At 36.2% G+C, this 26,676-nt stretch overlaps 1 protein-coding gene across 2 annotated transcripts in view; it reads left to right on the forward strand.

Annotated features, from left to right (window-relative positions):
* Positions 1-26,676, forward strand: part of LOC123389961 (28S ribosomal protein S35, mitochondrial) — a 62,953-nt gene that overhangs the window by 23,084 nt on the left and 13,193 nt on the right. For both annotated transcript variants that reach the window (XM_045073056.1, XM_045073057.1), the window contains exon 7: positions 2,202-2,271. In XM_045073056.1, coding sequence (XP_044928991.1) covers positions 2,202-2,271 — 70 coding nt within the window. The remainder of the gene's footprint in view (positions 1-2,201; positions 2,272-26,676) is intronic.

Below are 26,676 nucleotides of genomic sequence, written 5' to 3' on the forward strand. Positions count from 1 at the left end.
CAGTCCTTTCCTTAAGAAATGACATTGAAAATCGGGGTATACATAAACAATGAATTCTGGTACACTGAAAAGAAATTAAAACAATAAAAAAAAATCGGGGTAGCCTTATACATCAACATAAACTAACGTATTAGGTCAGTGAAGCTGTCCCATTCATGTGTTTATTTATTTTATTTTTTTCTTAAAGATTTTATTTATTTGACAGAGAGAGACACAGTGAGAGAGGGAACACAAGCAGGGGGAGTGGAAGAGGGAGAAGCAGGCTTCCCACCAAGTAGGGACCTGGGATCCTAGGACCCTGGGATCATCACCTGAGCCAAAGGCAAACATTTAACAACTGAGCCACCCAGCCACCTACATTTCATGTGTTTAATATCTTCACACTAGTCTACTGTTGCTGTCCTCTTTATGGACATGGAGAGGCTTGCCTAACTGCCTAGTTAAATTATTATTGTTATTTTTCAGTCTGGATTCTAATATATCCATGTGAATAAGACTCAGGGAAGATGTTAGAAGAGAACAAAAGTGTGATTTGCTAGTGATTAAGGTTTAAACTGAATTTTACAAAGTCAAAGATCTTTCAGTTCAAAATTTAAATGATTAAATACAGAAATTTAATTTACCCAGGCAATTTTGTAAATAAGAATTTTAGTGAATTTGCTTCATAAAAACAGTATTAAATTTACCTCATATGAATTTATAAATTGTGTTATTTGAGGTGAAGAAGGGTTATTGGTATGTTTTTACAAAAGGGTTATTTTATTTCTGTTTCTGGAAGGCGGGGAAGGGTAGAAGGAAAGGGGGAGAGAGAGAATCTTAAACAGGCTCCATGCCCACCACGGAGCCCAACACGGGGCATGATCTTGTGACCCCAAGATCGTGACCTGAGCAAAATCAAGAGTCAGACACTTAACTGACTGAGCCCCCAGGTGCCCCAGGATTATTTTATTTTTATCTTACCATATTTGGCTGTTTCTGAATTATGTCAAAATATAAAGACCTGCCTTTAGAGAAAAGCAAGTGGGGAGATATCTTCTCTCCCTTCCCATTCTAGTTTCAAAGCTCTTGGAAGTCATTTAAGTTTTATGTCCTCCTTCTTAATGGTGAGAAGAAGTAGTATGGCATATATAAATGGAGGCAATAATGAGGGGTGGAAAAAACTTGGGAACCCTGGTTTTAGAGTATTATAGTATGGGGGAAAATAGATTTGAGATATATTAGTAATATTCTTTTTTACTGTCTTTAGAAAATGTAAAATAAGGTTGAGTTTTTAGTTTGTGCAGCTTAAAAAATTACTTTTAAAGTGTTGCTCTTTGAAATTCTGTAAGTATCTGACAGAGTTTTTCCCTAAGTTTTCCAGTGTTGGTGGGTGTGGGTGTGTGTTTATGGTAGCAACTATTTAGAGAACTATTAAACCTAAATATGTAGAATAAGCAGAGTACTGTTAAAGTCACTTGTCATGTGATGGCTTTGTTTTTTTTTTTAAGATTTTATTTATTTAATTGACAGAAAGAGGGAGAGAGTGAGTCCAAGCAGGGGGAGCAGCAGGCAGAGGGAGAAGCAGGCTCCCCACTGAGCAGAGTCCAACATGGGACTCCATCCCAGGACCCTGGGATCATGACCTGAGCCAAAGGCAGATGCTTAACTTACTGAGCCACCGATATGCTCCTGTCAAATGATGATTTTATTTTATATTTAAAGAAATTGGAATTAATGATTTCTAAAAGCTTAATTTGTTATCTCATATTTATATAGAAGTTTTATCTAGTATTAGGTCATTAATTCTATTTTAAATACAACAACTTCAGTATAGCATTGAATAGCATAGCTTATTTTTTTAAAACTTGGCTCTGGAGAAATCAAGATGAACGTTTTGATTAGCCACTGTCTTTAGTCTATCTCTATTTTTAAAATGAACTCAGTAGATACACTCACACTGTCCAGCAGACTCTTTGCCCCAAGATTGTGAAGGGCACTTAGATTGGACACAGTCATATTAAAAATAGTGTAAAACTATTATCAGATACAAATAACTCCCATTAGTGATGAAAACAAAGAGAAATAAAAGGTAGGATATTCCCTGAATATAGAGAATACCTGAATATAAGTTATCCTTTGTATTTAGTGTTTGTATATTTTGCAAATTATTTTAATGACTGAATTTTTAAAATTTTGACTTACTCTCTCTCTTTCTCTTACAGGTGCCCTTTAAAGAGACAGAATTATGATTATGCACTCTATCTGCTAACAGTTTTATACCATGAGTCTTGGGTAAGTGATTGTGTGTGAATGTTTAATAATTTTGTCAGGATAATTTAGATGGTGTTAACATTTCAAAACAGTCTGTGACAGGTAGTCAGTTGAGGATTTAATGAACCACTAAACTACAGATGAAATGTTATAAATAATTTCTACTGACATTGAAATTGAGGACCTTGAAATAGATTATGCAGTCCATCTCAGTTCCATCTTACAGAAATCAGATGACCAAATACTAAATGCCTTTAAAATTCAGAGTTTCTGTCTTCGTTTAGAAGATCTGAATTTTTTTTTTTCTTTTGTTTGACTTTGGCTGAAAGTTATCAAAGTTATAGAAGGGAGTTCATCTGTATAACTCAAGAATTTAGAATGCATCCTGCTGTTCAAATAAACTTCATAACAAAGCCCCAAAACTTTATAGAAAGGTATTTTAAATATTTATTAAAATTTTTAGTTAACACATAGCCTTTTGTGTGAACATTTCACTAGTTTACATTAGGGACAATTAAGGGCAATTATTTATTTAATTTTAGTATTAAAAATAGTCTTGTGTCTGAGTTTTTTGAGATTTAATACAGGCATACACATTTATTTATAAGGAAGTTTTTGCTTGAGCATCAACTTACTAATTTAAAGTTGGTATCTAATAGTTTGGGTAACTCAAAGTTTTAAATATTATTTTTAAAAATTAAAATAATTTAAAATATGCATAAATTAATTTTTTTGCAGCTTGCCTAACAGACATGGGACTCAGTAGTATTTTCTATTAGGAACATATGAAGGAATGGCGGTAGGAGAGTGTCACTCTCTTTAGATGTTTGAAGGACTTCATATTAAAGAAAGGTTAGATTTGTTTTTCATGACTTTTAGGTATTACAACAAGGTAAAAGCAATAGAGAAACAGACTTTGTCACTGAGTACAAACTTTCTAAGAGAGTCCTCTAAAGATGGAGTGTGCTACTTTTAATTGGTAGAGAACATTCCATCCTTTGGCTACTTAATGGAGATATGGTGGTGAAAGGATCACTCTCTGTGGATAGATAGTTGGATTAGATGCCCTTGGGAATCTCCTGCCATCCCTGAGTTGTTGTAATTGAGTAAACACATGCAACCATTCTCCAGACTGCTCACAGCATTCTCTTCATAATAACAGTAAAACTGTAGCACAAGAGCTTAAGTGGAAAATAAAAGAAAAGGAAATTTTGTTGCCAGGTTAGTAAAGAACAAAAAGTAGCTGGTAGCTTTTCTCTTCTGAGGTATTCTAATTATCATAATTTATCCAGATTTTCTAGTTCCTGGCTTCAGGAGCAACATCATAATAGCAGTTAATCTCTCTTTCCTGTCAGTTGATTTTATAAATGCCTTTGGCTTAATGTAATTAAGTTCTCTTTTGAACCAGCAACATGGTTGAATTAGCTATAGCTCTATGGCTGATCCTGAAAGAGTTAATACCAAACAATAAAAACTGACCAGTTTTGAGTCTCTTTTGCCAGCAGCCTGTAAAATGAATTTGCCCCAAAGGAAATGACAGGCATAAATAAATTCAGTGAAAGTTGACTTACTGGATTCTTTCTGTGGTTCCATGACATAGAATCCAAACAAGTTTGTATTCTGGATTCACACAAGTAGCCTTTGATCTTTAATGCTAATTACTTTGATGCCAGAATAAGTGGCCACATACATCTGTCCTAAACAGATATAATTAAATAATTTCTGTATTAAACTTGGCTCTTAATCCTTTCTAAATAAGTACCATCAATGAAGAAGCTTTAAGAGAATGCAGATGAGCCGTGAAATTTTGCGGAGCTGGTGGAACAGAATTTTTATTGAATTGAAGTTCTTTTTTCCTTCACTTTCCTTCCTTTCTGGAATTCAGACTTGAAATTGATGTTACCAAACTGGTATTTAATCAAATATTTAGAGAACCCCCTTTTAATCCGTTTCTTTATTTTTTAACTAGTTTCGGAGTATTTAATACCTAAAAGTAAGCTGCTCTTAATTTTCTGGCTTTTTAACCTTTTTGTGGAGGTTACCTCTAAGTGTTGAGGGGAAAGTAGTTGATTTTATGTAGCACACAGTTCGGAAACTTATATGAAAACGTGTTCATCTAGACTTGAGGATAAAGAAATTTACTACTGTATGCTATTCAAACAGTTTAACTTTGGAAGTATCAAAGTAAATGTTGAAAAGCATAGATTTCACATACCGTAGACTTCAAGCAGTGAGTTAAAGAATGGTTATGGCAGTGCTAGGAGGTGATGAGACATGCTTTAAACCATTTATCCTTCCACAGTTCAAAGAAGGAAAGAGAGTTGTAGAAATTTGTTTCAGTCTTTCAGTATGACATGTTGTTAGCATAGGAGTGAATTAACTTTTATCCTTTGGAACCTGATTGACCTGGATTTGAATTCCATTACTTCTTATGTAGCTTTGGCCAGCTATTTGGCCTCCTAGGTTCACTTTTCTTCTAAGTGTTTTCGGGTAGAATTTGCATGAAATGTCTGGCAGGTAGCAGGCTCTCAGTAAATGGTGGCTATTAACATTATTGTTAATACTAAAAGGAAGAAAGATTTGTCTTTGGATTTCAAATTAATTTATTCCCATTTAACTTGACAGAGACTTTATATAGGTAATCAGATCTGTACCCTGTTGTATTTGAATTTTTAGAACAGGTATCCTTCTCAGCATTCTGACATGCTGATAATAACAAAACTTCCTAGATTTTAACTTCATGCCATGATATTCTTTAAAGCTTCCACAAGTAATTTGGTTAAGAAATGATCAGATGAAACATTTTGTAAAATGATTTGCACAAAAGATAGACACTGGGGGAAGAAAAAAACACTTACTTTCTAGAGATCTGAAATCAAATTCCAAGGATTCTTGAATAATTTGATATTTAATTACTAATAGTTCCTTTTTTAAATTTGAATTTTCAACTGTCTTATGTGGATTCCATGATAGTCTTATTGCTAGTCAAAAATACATCTAGCTTTATACTAAATTGGTTCTGGAAAGCCACATAACAAACTTCTGAGTCGGGTAATTTCAGACTCAGAGTTCATTTTTTTTTTTTTTTTTTAAGATTTTATTTATTTATTTGACAGAGAAAGATCACAAACAGGCAGAGAGACAAGCAGAGAGAGAGAGGAGGAAGCAGGCTTCCCACTGAGCAGAGAGCCCAATGTGGGGCTCGACCCCAGGACCCTGGGATCATGACCTGAGCCGAAGGCAGAGGCTTTAACCCACTGAGCCACCCAGGCGCCCCTCAGAGTTCATTTTTAAAGAGTTCATTTTTGAAGTAAAGAGTTCATGTTAAAGTAAGAAGTTCAGGGGCAGTGGGGTGGCTCAGTTGGTTAAGCATCTCTTTTCAGCTCAGGTCATGATCCCAGGGTCCTGGGATTGAGCCCCATGTTAGGCTCCCTGCTCTGTGGGGATCCTGCTTCTCCCTTTCACACTCTATCTCAAATAATAAAATCTTAAAAAAAAAGGTTCATTTTTAAAGCAGACCTTATCGCAGATATATCTGATAATGAAGAGTCCTTTTGCAGCTGCATCATCACCATTTAATGTTTGGTCTGTGAGTTCCTTATGATGTGTGGAATACATGGAATGCACATATATTTCCAGGTGATAGTAAAGAACTCTTGAATGATGTTTGTAATGTTGTGTACTCTTTCCTGCATTCAGCAGTAATTTTGTCTTGTGTACCAAGTACAGTGCTAGGTATTGCTCAGACTATGAAAGTGAAAGAGCTCTGCCTTTAGGTACCTTTATTTCTGGAGAGAACCAGGAAGTTATAACGTAGTCTGTTTCACTCAGTAACGGAGGTAGGAACACGGTGCTGTGAGAGCCACCGATGAGTATTAATTCTCCCTGGAAGCCTCACAAGAACTGGTGACTGGTTCTGGAAGATAAATAGGAAGATGCAGTAGAGCAGTGGGTGAAGGACTCTGGCCTTGTGGATGTAGAGAGCCGGCGGAAGTTGGGTGTGGCCGGGGTGTAAGGCTGATAGGGCAGAGGTAAGGAGTTGAGACCAGGAAAACAAGTCAGAGCCAGGTTGTGAACACAGGTTGTATGGCTTATTTACAGAGTGTAAAATTGTATCCAGAGGGCAAAATTGAGCTGAGGTAGCATTTTACTAGTTGTTTAAGAAAGTACCCCTTTCACTTTTTTAATGTTTATGAAATAGTAAACCATCCGTATAGCAAATGTCAGGTGTGCTTTCATTAAAATGAACTGTTTATTGATTGATGGGGTAAAAGTTTACTGGTTGCCTATTACTTGCTTGGTGTTGTTGCATATGGGGTTTAATATATAAGGAGGAAGACTTTGTCTTTTCCATTGAGGAACACTAGTAGAAACAAGGTTTAGTAGTAAATATTATAAAAGTGTTGTTGTATAGTTTACTATGTTGTATAGTTTACTATTTAATTTTTAATTTTTTCTACTTATTGTATATCCTTCAACACTTCAGTTGATACCTGCTTTGAGCCTATTTTTTATGATATAATTGATGTATAATATTATATTTGTTTCAGGTGGTAAAGTGTAATGCTTCCATAACATATGTTATGAGATGATCACATTATGTCTAGTTAACATTCATCCACTCATCACTGCATATAGTTACAAATGTTTTTTTTCTTGTGATGAGAACTTTTGAAATTTACTCTTAGTAACTTTCAAATATGCAGTACAGTATTATTAACTATAGTCACCATGGTGTACATGACATCCCCATGATTTGCTTTCTAACTGGAAGTTTGTACCTATTAACCATCTTCACTCACTTTGCTCAACCCTAGCCTCTAGCAGCCACCAATTTGTTCTGTTGCTATACGTTGAGGTTTTTTAGATTCCACACATAAATGAGATCATATGTTATATATCTTTCTCTGACTTTTTTTCACTTAGCTTAATGCCTTCAAGAGCCATTCATGTTGTCACAGATGGCAGGAGTTCCTTTTTTTGGCTGAATAATAGTCCATAGTGTATATGTATGTATGCTTGCATACATACACACTTAACTCTTTATCCGTTTATCCATCATTGGACACAGAGATTGTTTCCATGTCTTGGCTATTGTAAATAATGTTGCAGTGAACTTGAGGGTGCAGGTATTTTTTCAAATTAATGTTCCTTTTCTTTGGATGTATACCCAGAAGTGGAGTTGCTTGATCTTGTGATAGTTATATTTTTAATTTCTTGAGGAACTTCTGTACTGTTTTCCACAGTGGCTGTACCAATTTACATTCCCACCAGCAGTGCAGAGTTCTGTTTTCTCCGTATCCTTATCAATACTTGTTATTTCTTGTCCTTTTGAGAATAACCATTGTAACAGGTGTGAAGTGTTCTTTCATTGTCTTTCATTGTCCTTTTGATTTGCATTTCACTGGTGACTGATGTGGAACATCTTTTCATGTGTCTTTTAGGCCATCTGTATGTCTTTGGAAAAGTGGGTATTTAGATCTTCTCATTCTCAAATTGTTTTTCTGCTTGAGTTGTTATGAGTTCTTCATATATTTTGGATATTAATTCAACAGATGAATTTGAGCCTTTTATTCTTTGCGTAACTCCTATCTCACATAAATAGCAAGTTATACTGTCTCATCTATATTGGTTAATAGGGCCCTTGACCACAGACAGTTGTGCCATGTATGACTGGAAACAGTTGACTGTTTCCCATGTGTGTTTTTGTTATTCCATATATGTTTTGTCTTTCTGACTGATCATAAGGTCCTCATTAGCATATATCCAACCTTACTGTATTTTGTTCTTCATAGTATCTAGGTCAGTGCTATATAAGAACACTGAATGTTTAATAATAGTTGTCCATTCTTTTAGATTTCCATAGACTTTTTTTTTTTTTTAAGATTTTATTTATTTATTTGACAGGCAGAGATCACAAGTAGGCAGAGAGGCAGGCAGAGAGAGAGAGGAGGAAGCAGGCTGGCTCCCTGCGGAGCAGAGAGCCCAATGCAGAGCTTGATCCCAGGACCCTGGGATCATGACCTGAGCCGAAGGCAGAAGCTTTAACCCACTGAGCCATCCAGGTGCCCGATTTCCATAGCCTTTTGAAGTAGAAGTCTTCAAAAGTAAGGTGACAGGGGCACCTGGGTGGCTCAGTGGGGTTAAGCCTCTGCCTTCGGCTCAGGTCATGATCCCAGGGTCCTGGGATCAAGCCCCACATCGGGCTCTCTGCTCTGCAGGGAGCCTGCTTCCTCCTCTCTCTCTGCTTGCCTCTCTGCCTACTTGTGATCTCTGTCAGATAAATTAAAAAAAAAATCTTAAAAAAAAAAAAGTAAGGTGACAAAGTATCAAACTCCCTTTTTAGTAAAAACGTAGCATACTTGTTAGATGTTAGCAATGATTAGCTTACTGTTCTAGCTTAATGATCTATTGATAAAATTGTTAATAATCAGCAATCATAATTGTGCCCAGTTTATAAAAAATATCTTTGCAACAGTTTGAGATACTTAATTTTCATGGATGTATGATTTATGTGTAGATTAGGTTTGCTTTTCATTTGATTATGTTTTCTCAAATATTTACAAAGTATTCTTAATTCCTTATTGTTTTGGAAGTTTTCCACAAACATTTGCTTCTATGAGTTTATTTCCTGATGCTAATTTGTATTTGACTATGTTAGTATCCTCTGTATTATAGAAAAATAATGGCTGCTGTAACAGGGTACATCTCTTCAATGTGAAATGTATTTATGCATAAACTTCTGAGTAATCTAATTATGCATAAACTAATATTACAGTGTTTATTAAAGAAAAAAATAACTAAATACATTAATTGGATTCCCATGATGAGTCTGAGCATTTGTAGTAGAGCAGTAACAATAAAGAGTGCTTACTTGCTACCTTTTCCTTGATTCCAGGCAAATAGCACATCTGGCCTTTATTTAATTATTTTTATTTTTATTATTGTTATTGTTATTGTTATTTTTAGAGAGGGAGCAGAGAGGAGAGAAGGAATCTTTTTTTTTTCTTTTTCTTTCTTTTTTTCTTTTTTATAAACATATAATGTATTTTTATCCTCAGGGGTACAGGTCTGTGAATCGCCAGGTTTACACAGTTCACAGCACTCACCATAGCACATACCCTCCCCAATGTCCACAACCCCACCCCCCTTTCGGAAACCCCCTCCCCCCCAGCAACCTTCAGTTTGTTTTGTGAGATTAAGAGTCACTTATGGTGACTCAACAATTAACATTATTGTTAATACTAAAAGGAAGAAAGATTTGTCTTTGGATTTCAAATTAATTTATTCCCATTTAACTTGACAGAGACTTTATATAGGTAATCAGATCTGTACCCTGTTGTATTTGAATTTTTAGAACAGGTATCCTTCTCAGCATTCTGACATGCTGATAATAACAAAACTTCCTAGATTTTAACTTCATGCCATGATATTCTTTAAAGCTTCCACAAGTAATTTGGTTAAGAAATGATCAGATGAAACATTTTGTAAAATGATTTGCACAAAAGATAGACACTGGGGGAAGAAAAAAACACTTACTTTCTAGAGATCTGAAATCAAATTCCAAGGATTCTTGAATAATTTGATATTTAATTACTAATAGTTCCTTTTTTAAATTTGAATTTTCAACTGTCTTATGTGGATTCCATGATAGTCTTATTGCTAGTCAAAAATACATCTAGCTTTATACTAAATTGGTTCTGGAAAGCCACATAACAAACTTCTGAGTCGGGTAATTTCAGACTCAGAGTTCATTTTTTTTTTTTTTTAAGATTTTATTTATTTATTTGACAGAGAAAGATCACAAACAGGCAGAGAGACAAGCAGAGAGAGAGAGGAGGAAGCAGGCTTCCCACTGAGCAGAGAGCCCAATGTGGGGCTCGACCCCAGGACCCTGGGATCATGACCTGAGCCGAAGGCAGAGGCTTTAACCCACTGAGCCACCCAGGCGCCCCTCAGAGTTCATTTTTAAAGAGTTCATTTTTGAAGTAAAGAGTTCATGTTAAAGTAAGAAGTTCAGGGGCAGTGGGGTGGCTCAGTTGGTTAAGCATCTCTTTTCAGCTCAGGTCATGATCCCAGGGTCCTGGGATTGAGCCCCATGTTAGGCTCCCTGCTCTGTGGGGATCCTGCTTCTCCCTTTCACTCTATCTCAAATAATAAAATCTTTAAAAAAAAAGGTTCATTTTTAAAGCAGACCTTATCGCAGATATATCTGATAATGAAGAGTCCTTTTGCAGCTGCATCATCACCATTTAATGTTTGGTCTGTGAGTTCCTTATGATGTGTGGAATACATGGAATGCACATATATTTCCAGGTGATAGTAAAGAACTCTTGAATGATGTTTGTAATGTTGTGTACTCTTTCCTGCATTCAGCAGTAATTTTGTCTTGTGTACCAAGTACAGTGCTAGGTATTGCTCAGACTATGAAAGTGAAAGAGCTCTGCCTTTAGGTACCTTTATTTCTGGAGAGAACCAGGAAGTTATAACGTAGTCTGTTTCACTCAGTAACGGAGGTAGGAACACGGTGCTGTGAGAGCCACCGATGAGTATTAATTCTCCCTGGAAGCCTCACAAGAACTGGTGACTGGTTCTGGAAGATAAATAGGAAGATGCAGTAGAGCAGTGGGTGAAGGACTCTGGCCTTGTGGATGTAGAGAGCCGGCGGAAGTTGGGTGTGGCCGGGGTGTAAGGCTGATAGGGCAGAGGTAAGGAGTTGAGACCAGGAAAACAAGTCAGAGCCAGGTTGTGAACAGGTTGTATGGCTTATTTACAGAGTGTAAAATTGTATCCAGAGGGCAAAATTGAGCTGAGGTAGCATTTTACTAGTTGTTTAAGAAAGTACCCCTTTCACTTTTTTAATGTTTATGAAATAGTAAACCATCCGTATAGCAAATGTCAGGTGTGCTTTCATTAAAATGAACTGTTTATTGATTGATGGGGTAAAAGTTTACTGGTTGCCTATTACTTGCTTGGTGTTGTTGCATATGGGGTTTAATATATAAGGAGGAAGACTTTGTCTTTTCCATTGAGGAACACTAGTAGAAACAAGGTTTAGTAGTAAATATTATAAAAGTGTTGTTGTATAGTTTACTATGTTGTATAGTTTACTATTTAATTTTTAATTTTTTCTACTTATTGTATATCCTTCAACACTTCAGTTGATACCTGCTTTGAGCCTATTTTTTATGATATAATTGATGTATAATATTATATTTGTTTCAGGTGGTAAAGTGTAATGCTTCCATAACATATGTTATGAGATGATCACATTATGTCTAGTTAACATTCATCCACTCATCACTGCATATAGTTACAAATGTTTTTTTCTTGTGATGAGAACTTTTGAAATTTACTCTTAGTAACTTTCAAATATGCAGTACAGTATTATTAACTATAGTCACCATGGTGTACATGACATCCCCATGATTTGCTTTCTAACTGGAAGTTTGTACCTATTAACCATCTTCACTCACTTTGCTCAACCCTAGCCTCTAGCAGCCACCAATTTGTTCTGTTGCTATACGTTGAGGTTTTTTAGATTCCACACATAAATGAGATCATATGTTATATATCTTTCTCTGACTTTTTTTCACTTAGCTTAATGCCTTCAAGAGCCATTCATGTTGTCACAGATGGCAGGAGTTCCTTTTTTTGGCTGAATAATAGTCCATAGTGTATATGTATGTATGCTTGCATACATACACACTTAACTCTTTATCCGTTTATCCATCATTGGACACAGAGATTGTTTCCATGTCTTGGCTATTGTAAATAATGTTGCAGTGAACTTGAGGGTGCAGGTATTTTTTCAAATTAATGTTCCTTTTCTTTGGATGTATACCCAGAAGTGGAGTTGCTTGATCTTGTGATAGTTATATTTTTAATTTCTTGAGGAACTTCTGTACTGTTTTCCACAGTGGCTGTACCAATTTACATTCCCACCAGCAGTGCAGAGTTCTGTTTTCTCCGTATCCTTATCAATACTTGTTATTTCTTGTCCTTTTGAGAATAACCATTGTAACAGGTGTGAAGTGTTCTTTCATTGTCTTTCATTGTCCTTTTGATTTGCATTTCACTGGTGACTGATGTGGAACATCTTTTCATGTGTCTTTTAGGCCATCTGTATGTCTTTGGAAAAGTGGGTATTTAGATCTTCTCATTCTCAAATTGTTTTTCTGCTTGAGTTGTTATGAGTTCTTCATATATTTTGGATATTAATTCAACAGATGAATTTGAGCCTTTTATTCTTTGCGTAACTCCTATCTCACATAAATAGCAAGTTATACTGTCTCATCTATATTGGTTAATAGGGCCCTTGACCACAGACAGTTGTGCCATGTATGACTGGAAACAGTTGACTGTTTCCCATGTGTGTTTTTGTTATTCCATATATGTTTTGTCTTTCTGACTGATCATAAGGTCCTCATTAGCATATATCCAACCTTACTGTATTTTGTTCTTCATAGTATCTAGGTCAGTGCTATATAAGAACACTGAATGTTTAATAATAGTTGTCCATTCTTTTAGATTTCCATAGACTTTTTTTTTTTTTTAAGATTTTATTTATTTATTTGACAGGCAGAGATCACAAGTAGGCAGAGAGGCAGGCAGAGAGAGAGAGAGGAGGAAGCAGGCTGGCTCCCTGCGGAGCAGAGAGCCCAATGCAGAGCTTGATCCCAGGACCCTGGGATCATGACCTGAGCCGAAGGCAGAAGCTTTAACCCACTGAGCCATCCAGGTGCCCGATTTCCATAGCCCTTTTGAAGTAGAAGTCTTCAAAAGTAAGGTGACAGGGGCACCTGGGTGGCTCAGTGGGTTAAGCCTCTGCCTTCGGCTCAGGTCATGATCCCAGGGTCCTGGGATCAAGCCCCACATCGGGCTCTCTGCTCTGCAGGGAGCCTGCTTCCTCCTCTCTCTCTGCTTGCCTCTCTGCCTACTTGTGATCTCTGTCAGATAAATTAAAAAAAAAATCTTAAAAAAAAAAAGTAAGGTGACAAAGTATCAAACTCCCTTTTTAGTAAAAACGTAGCATACTTGTTAGATGTTAGCAATGATTAGCTTACTGTTCTAGCTTAATGATCTATTGATAAAATTGTTAATAATCAGCAATCATAATTGTGCCCAGTTTATAAAAAATATCTTTGCAACAGTTTGAGATACTTAATTTTCATGGATGTATGATTTATGTGTAGATTAGGTTTGCTTTTCATTTGATTATGTTTTCTCAAATATTTACAAAGTATTCTTAATTCCTTATTGTTTTGGAAGTTTTCCACAAACATTTGCTTCTATGAGTTTATTTCCTGATGCTAATTTGTATTTGACTATGTTAGTATCCTCTGTATTATAGAAAAATAATGGCTGCTGTAACAGGGTACATCTCTTCAATGTGAAATGTATTTATGCATAAACTTCTGAGTAATCTAATTATGCATAAACTAATATTACAGTGTTTATTAAAGAAAAAAATAACTAAATACATTAATTGGATTCCCATGATGAGTCTGAGCATTTGTAGTAGAGCAGTAACAATAAAGAGTGCTTACTTGCTACCTTTTCCTTGATTCCAGGCAAATAGCACATCTGGCCTTTATTTAATTTATTTTTATTTTTATTATTGTTATTGTTATTGTTATTTTTAGAGAGGGAGCAGAGAGGAGAGAAGGAATCTTTTTTTTTTCTTTTTCTTTCTTTTTTTCTTTTTTATAAACATATAATGTATTTTTATCCTCAGGGGTACAGGTCTGTGAATCGCCAGGTTTACACAGTTCACAGCACTCACCATAGCACATACCCTCCCCAATGTCCACAACCCCACCCCCCTTTCGGAAACCCCCTCCCCCCCAGCAACCTTCAGTTTGTTTTGTGAGATTAAGAGTCACTTATGGTGACTCAACAATTAACATTATTGTTAATACTAAAAGGAAGAAAGATTTGTCTTTGGATTTCAAATTAATTTATTCCCATTTAACTTGACAGAGACTTTATATAGGTAATCAGATCTGTACCCTGTTGTATTTGAATTTTTAGAACAGGTATCCTTCTCAGCATTCTGACATGCTGATAATAACAAAACTTCCTAGATTTTAAACTTCATGCCATGATATTCTTTAAAGCTTCCACAAGTAATTTGGTTAAGAAATGATCAGATGAAACATTTTGTAAAATGATTTGCACAAAAGATAGACACTGGGGGAAGAAAAAAACACTTACTTTCTAGAGATCTGAAATCAAATTCCAAGGATTCTTGAATAATTTGATATTTAATTACTAATAGTTCCTTTTTTAAATTTGAATTTTCAACTGTCTTATGTGGATTCCATGATAGTCTTATTGCTAGTCAAAAATACATCTAGCTTTATACTAAATTGGTTCTGGAAAGCCACATAACAAACTTCTGAGTCGGGTAATTTCAGACTCAGAGTTCATTTTTTTTTTTTTTTTTTAAGATTTTATTTATTTATTTGACAGAGAAAGATCACAAACAGGCAGAGAGACAAGCAGAGAGAGAGAGGAGGAAGCAGGCTTCCCACTGAGCAGAGAGCCCAATGTGGGGCTCGACCCCAGGACCCTGGGATCATGACCTGAGCCGAAGGCAGAGGCTTTAACCCACTGAGCCACCCAGGCGCCCCTCAGAGTTCATTTTTAAAGAGTTCATTTTTTTGAAGTAAAGAGTTCATGTTAAAGTAAGAAGTTCAGGGGCAGTGGGGTGGCTCAGTTGGTTAAGCATCTCTCTTTTCAGCTCAGGTCATGATCCCAGGGTCCTGGGATTGAGCCCCATGTTAGGCTCCCTGCTCTGTGGGGATCCTGCTTCTCCCTTTCACTCTATCTCAAATAATAAAATCTTTAAAAAAAAAGGTTCATTTTTAAAGCAGACCTTATCGCAGATATATCTGATAATGAAGAGTCCTTTTGCAGCTGCATCATCACCATTTAATGTTTGGTCTGTGAGTTCCTTATGATGTGTGGAATACATGGAATGCACATATATTTCCAGGTGATAGTAAAGAACTCTTGAATGATGTTTGTAATGTTGTGTACTCTTTCCTGCATTCAGCAGTAATTTTGTCTTGTGTACCAAGTACAGTGCTAGGTATTGCTCAGACTATGAAAGTGAAAGAGCTCTGCCTTTAGGTACCTTTATTTCTGGAGAGAACCAGGAAGTTATAACGTAGTCTGTTTCACTCAGTAACGGAGGTAGGAACACGGTGCTGTGAGAGCCACCGATGAGTATTAATTCTCCCTGGAAGCCTCACAAGAACTGGTGACTGGTTCTGGAAGATAAATAGGAAGATGCAGTAGAGCAGTGGGTGAAGGACTCTGGCCTTGTGGATGTAGAGAGCCGGCGGAAGTTGGGTGTGGCCGGGGTGTAAGGCTGATAGGGCAGAGGTAAGGAGTTGAGACCAGGAAAACAAGTCAGAGCCAGGTTGTGAACAGGTTGTATGGCTTATTTACAGAGTGTAAAATTGTATCCAGAGGGCAAAATTGAGCTGAGGTAGCATTTTACTAGTTGTTTAAGAAAGTACCCCTTTCACTTTTTTAATGTTTATGAAATAGTAAACCATCCGTATAGCAAATGTCAGGTGTGCTTTCATTAAAATGAACTGTTTATTGATTGATGGGGTAAAAGTTTACTGGTTGCCTATTACTTGCTTGGTGTTGTTGCATATGGGGTTTAATATATAAGGAGGAAGACTTTGTCTTTTCCATTGAGGAACACTAGTAGAAACAAGGTTTAGTAGTAAATATTATAAAAGTGTTGTTGTATAGTTTACTATGTTGTATAGTTTACTATTTAATTTTTAATTTTTTCTACTTATTGTATATCCTTCAAACACTTCAGTTGATACCTGCTTTGAGCCTATTTTTTTATGATATAATTGATGTATAATATTATATTTGTTTCAGGTGGTAAAGTGTAATGCTTCCATAACATATGTTATGAGATGATCACATTATGTCTAGTTAACATTCATCCACTCATCACTGCATATAGTTACAAATGTTTTTTTTCTTGTGATGAGAACTTTTGAAATTTACTCTTAGTAACTTTCAAATATGCAGTACAGTATTATTAACTATAGTCACCATGGTGTACATGACATCCCCATGATTTGCTTTCTAACTGGAAGTTTGTACCTATTAACCATCTTCACTCACTTTGCTCAACCCTAGCCTCTAGCAGCCACCAATTTGTTCTGTTGCTATACGTTGAGGTTTTTTAGATTCCACACATAAATGAGATCATATGTTATATATCTTTCTCTGACTTTTTTTCACTTAGCTTAATGCCTTCAAGAGCCATTCATGTTGTCACAGATGGCAGGAGTTCCTTTTTTTGGCTGAATAATAGTCCATAGTGTATATGTATGTATGCTTGCATACATACACACTTAACTCTTTATCCGTTTATCCATCATTGGACACAGAGATTGTTTCCATGTCTTGGCTATTGTAAATAATGTTGCAGTGAACTTGAGGGTGCAGGTATTTTTTCAAATTAAATGTTCCTTTTCTTTGGATGTATACCCAGAAGTGGAGTTGCTTGATCTTGTGATAGTTATATTTTTAATTTCTTGAGGAACTTCTGTACTGTTTTCCACAGTGGCTGTACCAATTTACATTCCCACCAGCAGTGCAGAGTTCTGTTTTCTCCGTATCCTTATCAATACTTGTTATTTCTTGTCCTTTTGAGAATAACCATTGTAACAGGTGTGAAGTGTTCTTTCATTGTCTTTCATTGTCCTTTTGATTTGCATTTCACTGGTGACTGATGTGGAACATCTTTTCATGTGTCTTTTAGGCCATCTGTATGTCTTTGGAAAAGTGGGTATTTAGATCTTCTCATTCTCAAATTGTTTTTCTGCTTGAGTTGTTATGAGTTCTTCATATATTTTGGATATTAATTCAACAGATGAATTTGAGCCTTTTATTCTTTGCGTAACTCCTATCTCACATAAATAGCAAGTTATACTGTCTCATCTATATTGGTTAATAGGGCCCTTGACCACAGACAGTTGTGCCATGTATGACTGGAAACAGTTGACTGTTTCCCATGTGTGTTTTTTTGTTATTCCATATATGTTTTGTCTTTCTGACTGATCATAAGGTCCTCATTAGCATATATCCAACCTTACTGTATTTTGTTCTTCATAGTATCTAGGTCAGTGCTATATAAGAACACTGAATGTTTAATAATAGTTGTCCATTCTTTTAGATTTCCATAGACTTTTTTTTTTTTTTAAGATTTTATTTATTTATTTGACAGGCAGAGATCACAAGTAGGCAGAGAGGCAGGCAGAGAGAGAGAGGAGGAAGCAGGCTGGCTCCCTGCGGAGCAGAGAGCCCAATGCAGAGCTTGATCCCAGGACCCTGGGATCATGACCTGAGCCGAAGGCAGAAGCTTTAACCCACTGAGCCATCCAGGTGCCCGATTTCCATAGCCTTTTGAAGTAGAAGTCTTCAAAAGTAAGGTGACAGGGGCACCTGGGTGGCTCAGTGGGTTAAGCCTCTGCCTTCGGCTCAGGTCATGATCCCAGGGTCCTGGGATCAAGCCCCACATCGGGCTCTCTGCTCTGCAGGGAGCCTGCTTCCTCCTCTCTCTCTGCTTGCCTCTCTGCCTACTTGTGATCTCTGTCAGATAAATTAAAAAAAAAATCTTAAAAAAAAAAGTAAGGTGACAAAGTATCAAACTCCCTTTTTAGTAAAAACGTAGCATACTTGTTAGATGTTAGCAATGATTAGCTTACTGTTCTAGCTTAATGATCTATTGATAAAATTGTTAATAATCAGCAATCATAATTGTGCCCAGTTTATAAAAAATATCTTTGCAACAGTTTGAGATACTTAATTTTCATGGATGTATGATTTATGTGTAGATTAGGTTTGCTTTTCATTTGATTATGTTTTCTCAAATATTTACAAAGTATTCTTAATTCCTTATTGTTTTGGAAGTTTTCCACAAACATTTGCTTCTATGAGTTTATTTCCTGATGCTAATTTGTATTTGACTATGTTAGTATCCTCTGTATTATAGAAAAATAATGGCTGCTGTAACAGGGTACATCTCTTCAATGTGAAATGTATTTATGCATAAACTTCTGAGTAATCTAATTATGCATAAACTAATATTACAGTGTTTATTAAAGAAAAAAATAACTAAATACATTAATTGGATTCCCATGATGAGTCTGAGCATTTGTAGTAGAGCAGTAACAATAAAGAGTGCTTACTTGCTACCTTTTCCTTGATTCCAGGCAAATAGCACATCTGGCCTTTATTTAATTTATTTTTATTTTTATTATTGTTATTGTTATTGTTATTTTTAGAGAGGGAGCAGAGAGGAGAGAAGGAATCTTTTTTTTTTCTTTTTCTTTCTTTTTTTCTTTTTTATAAACATATAATGTATTTTTATCCTCAGGGGTACAGGTCTGTGAATCGCCAGGTTTACACAGTTCACAGCACTCACCATAGCACATACCCTCCCCAATGTCCACAACCCCACCCCCCTTTCGGAAACCCCCCTCCCCCCCAGCAACCTTCAGTTTGTTTTGTGAGATTAAGAGTCACTTATGGTGACTCAACAATTAACATTATTGTTAATACTAAAAGGAAGAAAGATTTGTCTTTGGATTTCAAATTAATTTATTCCCATTTAACTTGACAGAGACTTTATATAGGTAATCAGATCTGTACCCTGTTGTATTTGAATTTTTAGAACAGGTATCCTTCTCAGCATTCTGACATGCTGATAATAACAAAACTTCCTAGATTTTAACTTCATGCCATGATATTCTTTAAAGCTTCCACAAGTAATTTGGTTAAGAAATGATCAGATGAAACATTTTGTAAAATGATTTGCACAAAAAGATAGACACTGGGGGAAGAAAAAAAAACACTTACTTTCTAGAGATCTGAAATCAAATTCCAAGGATTCTTGAATAATTTGATATTTAATTACTAATAGTTCCTTTTTTAAATTTGAATTTTCAACTGTCTTATGTGGATTCCATGATAGTCTTATTGCTAGTCAAAAATACATCTAGCTTTATACTAAATTGGTTCTGGAAAGCCACATAACAAACTTCTGAGTCGGGTAATTTCAGACTCAGAGTTCATTTTTTTTTTTTTTTAAGATTTTATTTATTTATTTGACAGAGAAAGATCACAAACAGGCAGAGAGACAAGCAGAGAGAGAGAGGAGGAAGCAGGCTTCCCACTGAGCAGAGAGCCCAATGTGGGGCTCGACCCCAGGACCCTGGGATCATGACCTGAGCCGAAGGCAGAGGCTTTAACCCACTGAGCCACCCAGGCGCCCCTCAGAGTTCATTTTTAAAGAGTTCATTTTTGAAGTAAAGAGTTCATGTTAAAGTAAGAAGTTCAGGGGCAGTGGGGTGGCTCAGTTGGTTAAGCATCTCTTTTCAGCTCAGGTCATGATCCCAGGGTCCTGGGATTGAGCCCCATGTTAGGCTCCCTGCTCTGTGGGGATCCTGCTTCTCCCTTTCACTCTATCTCAAATAATAAAATCTTTAAAAAAAAAAGGTTCATTTTTAAAGCAGACCTTATCGCAGATATATCTGATAATGAAGAGTCCTTTTGCAGCTGCATCATCACCATTTAATGTTTGGTCTGTGAGTTCCTTATGATGTGTGGAATACATGGAATGCACATATATTTCCAGGGTGATAGTAAAGAACTCTTGAATGATGTTTGTAATGTTGTGTACTCTTTCCTGCATTCAGCAGTAATTTTGTCTTGTGTACCAAGTACAGTGCTAGGTATTGCTCAGACTATGAAAGTGAAAGAGCTCTGCCTTTAGGTACCTTTATTTCTGGAGAGAACCAGGAAGTTATAACGTAGTCTGTTTCACTCAGTAACGGAGGTAGGAACACGGTGCTGTGAGAGCCACCGATGAGTATTAATTCTCCCTGGAAGCCTCACAAGAACTGGTGACTGGTTCTGGAAGATAAATAGGAAGATGCAGTAGAGCAGTGGGTGAAGGACTCTGGCCTTGTGGATGTAGAGAGCCGGCGGAAGTTGGGTGTGGCCGGGGTGTAAGGCTGATAGGGCAGAGGTAAGGAGTTGAGACCAGGAAAACAAGTCAGAGCCAGGTTGTGAACAGGTTGTATGGCTTATTTACAGAGTGTAAAATTGTATCCAGAGGGCAAAATTGAGCTGAGGTAGCATTTTACTAGTTGTTTAAGAAAGTACCCCTTTCACTTTTTTAATGTTTATGAAATAGTAAACCATCCGTATAGCAAATGTCAGGTGTGCTTTCATTAAAATGAACTGTTTATTGATTGATGGGGTAAAAGTTTACTGGTTGCCTATTACTTGCTTGGTGTTGTTGCATATGGGGTTTAATATATAAGGAGGAAGACTTTGTCTTTTCCATTGAGGAACACTAGTAGAAACAAGGTTTAGTAGTAAATATTATAAAAGTGTTGTTGTATAGTTTACTATGTTGTATAGTTTACTATTTAATTTTTAATTTTTTCTACTTATTGTATATCCTTCAACACTTCAGTTGATACCTGCTTTGAGCCTATTTTTTATGATATAATTGATGTATAATATTATATTTGTTTCAGGTGGTAAAGTGTAATGCTTCCATAACATATGTTATGAGATGATCACATTATGTCTAGTTAACATTCATCCACTCATCACTGCATATAGTTACAAATGTTTTTTTTCTTGTGATGAGAACTTTTGAAATTTACTCTTAGTAACTTTCAAATATGCAGTACAGTATTATTAACTATAGTCACCATGGTGTACATGACATCCCCATGATTTGCTTTCTAACTGGAAGTTTGTACCTATTAACCATCTTCACTCACTTTGCTCAACCCTAGCCTCTAGCAGCCACCAATTTGTTCTGTTGCTATACGTTGAGGTTTTTTTTAGATTCCACACATAAATGAGATCATATGTTATATATCTTTCTCTGACTCTGACTTTTTTTCACTTAGCTTAATGCCTTCAAGAGCCATTCATGTTGTCACAGATGGCAGGAGTTCCTTTTTTTTGGCTGAATAATAGTCCATAGTGTATATGTATGTATGCTTGCATACATACACACTTAACTCTTTATCCGTTTATCCATCATTGGACACAGAGATTGTTTCCATGTCTTGGCTATTGTAAATAATGTTGCAGTGAACTTGAGGGTGCAGGTATTTTTTCAAATTAATGTTCCTTTTCTTTGGATGTATACCCAGAAGTGGAGTTGCTTGATCTTGTGATAGTTATATTTTTAATTTCTTGAGGAACTTCTGTACTGTTTTCCACAGTGGCTGTACCAATTTACATTCCCACCAGCAGTGCAGAGTTCTGTTTTCTCCGTATCCTTATCAATACTTGTTATTTCTTGTCCTTTTGAGAATAACCATTGTAACAGGTGTGAAGTGTTCTTTCATTGTCTTTCATTGTCCTTTTGATTTGCATTTCACTGGTGACTGATGTGGAACATCTTTTCATGTGTCTTTTAGGCCATCTGTATGTCTTTGGAAAAGTGGGTATTTAGATCTTCTCATTCTCAAATTGTTTTTCTGCTTGAGTTGTTATGAGTTCTTCATATATTTTGGATATTAATTCAACAGATGAATTTGAGCCTTTTATTCTTTGCGTAACTCCTATCTCACATAAATAGCAAGTTATACTGTCTCATCTATATTGGTTAATAGGGCCCTTGACCACAGACAGTTGTGCCATGTATGACTGGAAACAGTTGACTGTTTCCCATGTGTGTTTTTTGTTATTCCATATATGTTTTTGTCTTTCTGACTGATCATAAGGTCCTCATTAGCATATATCCAACCTTACTGTATTTTGTTCTTCATAGTATCTAGGTCAGTGCTATATAAGAACACTGAATGTTTAATAATAGTTGTCCATTCTTTTAGATTTCCATAGACTTTTTTTTTTTTTTTAAGATTTTATTTATTTATTTGACAGGCAGAGATCACAAGTAGGCAGAGAGGCAGGCAGAGAGAGAGAGGAGGAAGCAGGCTGGCTCCCTGCGGAGCAGAGAGCCCAATGCAGAGCTTGATCCCAGGACCCTGGGATCATGACCTGAGCCGAAGGCAGAAGCTTTAACCCACTGAGCCATCCAGGTGCCCGATTTCCATAGCCTTTTGAAGTAGAAGTCTTCAAAAGTAAGGTGACAGGGGCACCTGGGTGGCTCAGTGGGTTAAGCCTCTGCCTTCGGCTCAGGTCATGATCCCAGGGTCCTGGGATCAAGCCCCACATCGGGCTCTCTGCTCTGCAGGGAGCCTGCTTCCTCCTCTCTCTCTGCTTGCCTCTCTGCCTACTTGTGATCTCTGTCAGATAAATTAAAAAAAAAATCTTAAAAAAAAAAGTAAGGTGACAAAGTATCAAACTCCCTTTTTAGTAAAAACGTAGCATACTTGTTAGATGTTAGCAATGATTAGCTTACTCTTCTAGCTTAATGATCTATTGATAAAATTGTTAATAATCAGCAATCATAATTGTGCCCAGTTTATAAAAAATATCTTTGCAACAGTTTGAGATACTTAATTTTCATGGATGTATGATTTATGTGTAGATTAGGTTTGCTTTTCATTTGATTATGTTTTCTCAAATATTTACAAAGTATTCTTAATTCCTTATTGTTTTGGAAGTTTTCCACAAACATTTGCTTCTATGAGTTTATTTCCTGATGCTAATTTGTATTTGACTATGTTAGTATCCTCTGTATTATAGAAAAATAATGGCTGCTGTAACAGGGTACATCTCTTCAATGTGAAATGTATTTATGCATAAACTTCTGAGTAATCTAATTATGCATAAACTAATATTACAGTGTTTATTAAAGAAAAAAATAACTAAATACATTAATTGGATTCCCATGATGAGTCTGAGCATTTGTAGTAGAGCAGTAACAATAAAGAGTGCTTACTTGCTACCTTTTCCTTGATTCCAGGCAAATAGCACATCTGGCCTTTATTTAATTTATTTTTATTTTTATTATTGTTATTGTTATTGTTATTTTTAGAGAGGGAGCAGAGAGGAGAGAAGGAATCTTTTTTTTTTTTCTTTTTTTTCTTTTTTTTTTTTTTTATAAACATATAATGTATTTTTATCCTCAGGGGTACAGGTCTGTGAATCGCCAGGTTTACACAGTTCACAGCACTCACCATAGCACATACCCTCCCCAATGTCCACAACCCCACCCCCCTTTCGGAAACCCCCTCCCCCCCCCAGCAACCTTCAGTTTGTTTTGTGAGATTAAGAGTCACTTATGGTGACTCAACAATTAACATTATTGTTAATACTAAAAGGAAGAAAGATTTGTCTTTGGATTTCAAATTAATTTATTCCCATTTAACTTGACAGAGACTTTATATAGGTAATCAGATCTGTACCCTGTTGTATTTGAATTTTTAGAACAGGTATCCTTCTCAGCATTCTGACATGCTGATAATAACAAAACTTCCTAGATTTTAACTTCATGCCATGATATTCTTTAAAGCTTCCACAAGTAATTTGGTTAAGAAATGATCAGATGAAACATTTTGTAAAATGATTTGCACAAAAGATAGACACTGGGGGAAGAAAAAAAACACTTACTTTCTAGAGATCTGAAATCAAATTCCAAGGATTCTTGAATAATTTGATATTTAATTACTAATAGTTCCTTTTTTAAATTTGAATTTTCAACTGTCTTATGTGGATTCCATGATAGTCTTATTGCTAGTCAAAAATACATCTAGCTTTATACTAAATTGGTTCTGGAAAGCCACATAACAAACTTCTGAGTCGGGTAATTTCAGACTCAGAGTTTTTTTTTTTTTTTTTTAAGATTTTATTTATTTATTTGACAGAGAAAGATCACAAACAGGCAGAGAGACAAGCAGAGAGAGAGAGGAGGAAGCAGGCTTCCCACTGAGCAGAGAGCCCAATGTGGGGCTCGACCCCAGGACCCTGGGATCATGACCTGAGCCGAAGGCAGAGGCTTTAACCCACTGAGCCACCCAGGCGCCCCTCAGAGTTCATTTTTAAAGAGTTCATTTTTGAAGTAAAGAGTTCATGTTAAAGTAAGAAGTTCAGGGGCAGTGGGGTGGCTCAGTTGGTTAAGCATCTCTTTTCAGCTCAGGTCATGATCCCAGGGTCCTGGGATTGAGCCCCATGTTAGGCTCCCTGCTCTGTGGGGATCCTGCTTCTCCCTTTCACTCTATCTCAAATAATAAAATCTTTAAAAAAAAAGGTTCATTTTTAAAGCAGACCTTATCGCAGATATATCTGATAATGAAGAGTCCTTTTGCAGCTGCATCATCACCATTTAATGTTTGGTCTGTGAGTTCCTTATGATGTGTGGAATACATGGAATGCACATATATTTCCAGGTGATAGTAAAGAACTCTTGAATGATGTTTGTAATGTTGTGTACTCTTTCCTGCATTCAGCAGTAATTTTGTCTTGTGTACCAAGTACAGTGCTAGGTATTGCTCAGACTATGAAAGTGAAAGAGCTCTGCCTTTAGGTACCTTTATTTCTGGAGAGAACCAGGAAGTTATAACGTAGTCTGTTTCACTCAGTAACGGAGGTAGGAACACGGTGCTGTGAGAGCCACCGATGAGTATTAATTCTCCCTGGAAGCCTCACAAGAACTGGTGACTGGTTCTGGAAGATAAATAGGAAGATGCAGTAGAGCAGTGGGTGAAGGACTCTGGCCTTGTGGATGTAGAGAGCCGGCGGAAGTTGGGTGTGGCCGGGGTGTAAGGCTGATAGGGCAGAGGTAAGGAGTTGAGACCAGGAAAACAAGTCAGAGCCAGGTTGTGAACAGGTTGTATGGCTTATTTACAGAGTGTAAAATTGTATCCAGAGGGCAAAATTGAGCTGAGGTAGCATTTTACTAGTTGTTTTAAGAAAGTACCCCTTTCACTTTTTTTAATGTTTATGAAATAGTAAACCATCCGTATAGCAAATGTCAGGTGTGCTTTCATTAAAATGAACTGTTTATTGATTGATGGGGTAAAAGTTTACTGGTTGCCTATTACTTGCTTGGTGTTGTTGCATATGGGGTTTAATATATAAGGAGGAAGACTTTGTCTTTTCCATTGAGGAACACTAGTAGAAACAAGGTTTAGTAGTAAATATTATAAAAGTGTTGTTGTATAGTTTACTATGTTGTATAGTTTACTATTTAATTTTTAATTTTTTCTACTTATTGTATATCCTTCAACACTTCAGTTGATACCTGCTTTGAGCCTATTTTTTATGATATAATTGATGTATAATATTATATTTGTTTCAGGTGGTAAAGTGTAATGCTTCCATAACATATGTTATGAGATGATCACATTATGTCTAGTTAACATTCATCCACTCATCACTGCATATAGTTACAAATGTTTTTTTTCTTGTGATGAGAACTTTTGAAATTTACTCTTAGTAACTTTCAAATATGCAGTACAGTATTATTAACTATAGTCACCATGGTGTACATGACATCCCCATGATTTGCTTTCTAACTGGAAGTTTGTACCTATTAACCATCTTCACTCACTTTGCTCAACCCTAGCCTCTAGCAGCCACCAATTTGTTCTGTTGCTATACGTTGAGGTTTTTTAGATTCCACACATAAATGAGATCATATGTTATATATATCTTTCTCTGACTTTTTTTCACTTAGCTTAATGCCTTCAAGAGCCATTCATGTTGTCACAGATGGCAGGAGTTCCTTTTTTTTTGGCTGAATAATAGTCCATAGTGTATATGTATGTATGCTTGCATACATACACACTTAACTCTTTATCCGTTTATCCATCATTGGACACAGAGATTGTTTCCATGTCTTGGCTATTGTAAATAATGTTGCAGTGAACTTGAGGGTGCAGGTATTTTTTCAAATTAATGTTCCTTTTCTTTGGATGTATACCCAGAAGTGGAGTTGCTTGATCTTGTGATAGTTATATTTTTAATTTCTTGAGGAACTTCTGTACTGTTTTCCACAGTGGCTGTACCAATTTACATTCCCACCAGCAGTGCAGAGTTCTGTTTTCTCCGTATCCTTATCAATACTTGTTATTTCTTGTCCTTTTGAGAATAACCATTGTAACAGGTGTGAAGTGTTCTTTCATTGTCTTTCATTGTCCTTTTGATTTGCATTTCACTGGTGACTGATGTGGAACATCTTTTCATGTGTCTTTTAGGCCATCTGTATGTCTTTGGAAAAGTGGGTATTTAGATCTTCTCATTCTCAAATTGTTTTTTTCTGCTTGAGTTGTTATGAGTTCTTCATATATTTTGGATATTAATTCAACAGATGAATTTGAGCCTTTTATTCTTTGCGTAACTCCTATCTCACATAAATAGCAAGTTATACTGTCTCATCTATATTGGTTAATAGGGCCCTTGACCACAGACAGTTGTGCCATGTATGACTGGAAACAGTTG

Source organism: Mustela putorius, unplaced genomic scaffold, assembly GCF_011764305.1.
Source record: "Mustela putorius furo isolate JIRA1106 unplaced genomic scaffold, ASM1176430v1.1 tig00537227_pilon_pilon_pilon, whole genome shotgun sequence".
NCBI classification, from domain to species: domain Eukaryota; kingdom Metazoa; phylum Chordata; class Mammalia; order Carnivora; family Mustelidae; genus Mustela; species Mustela putorius.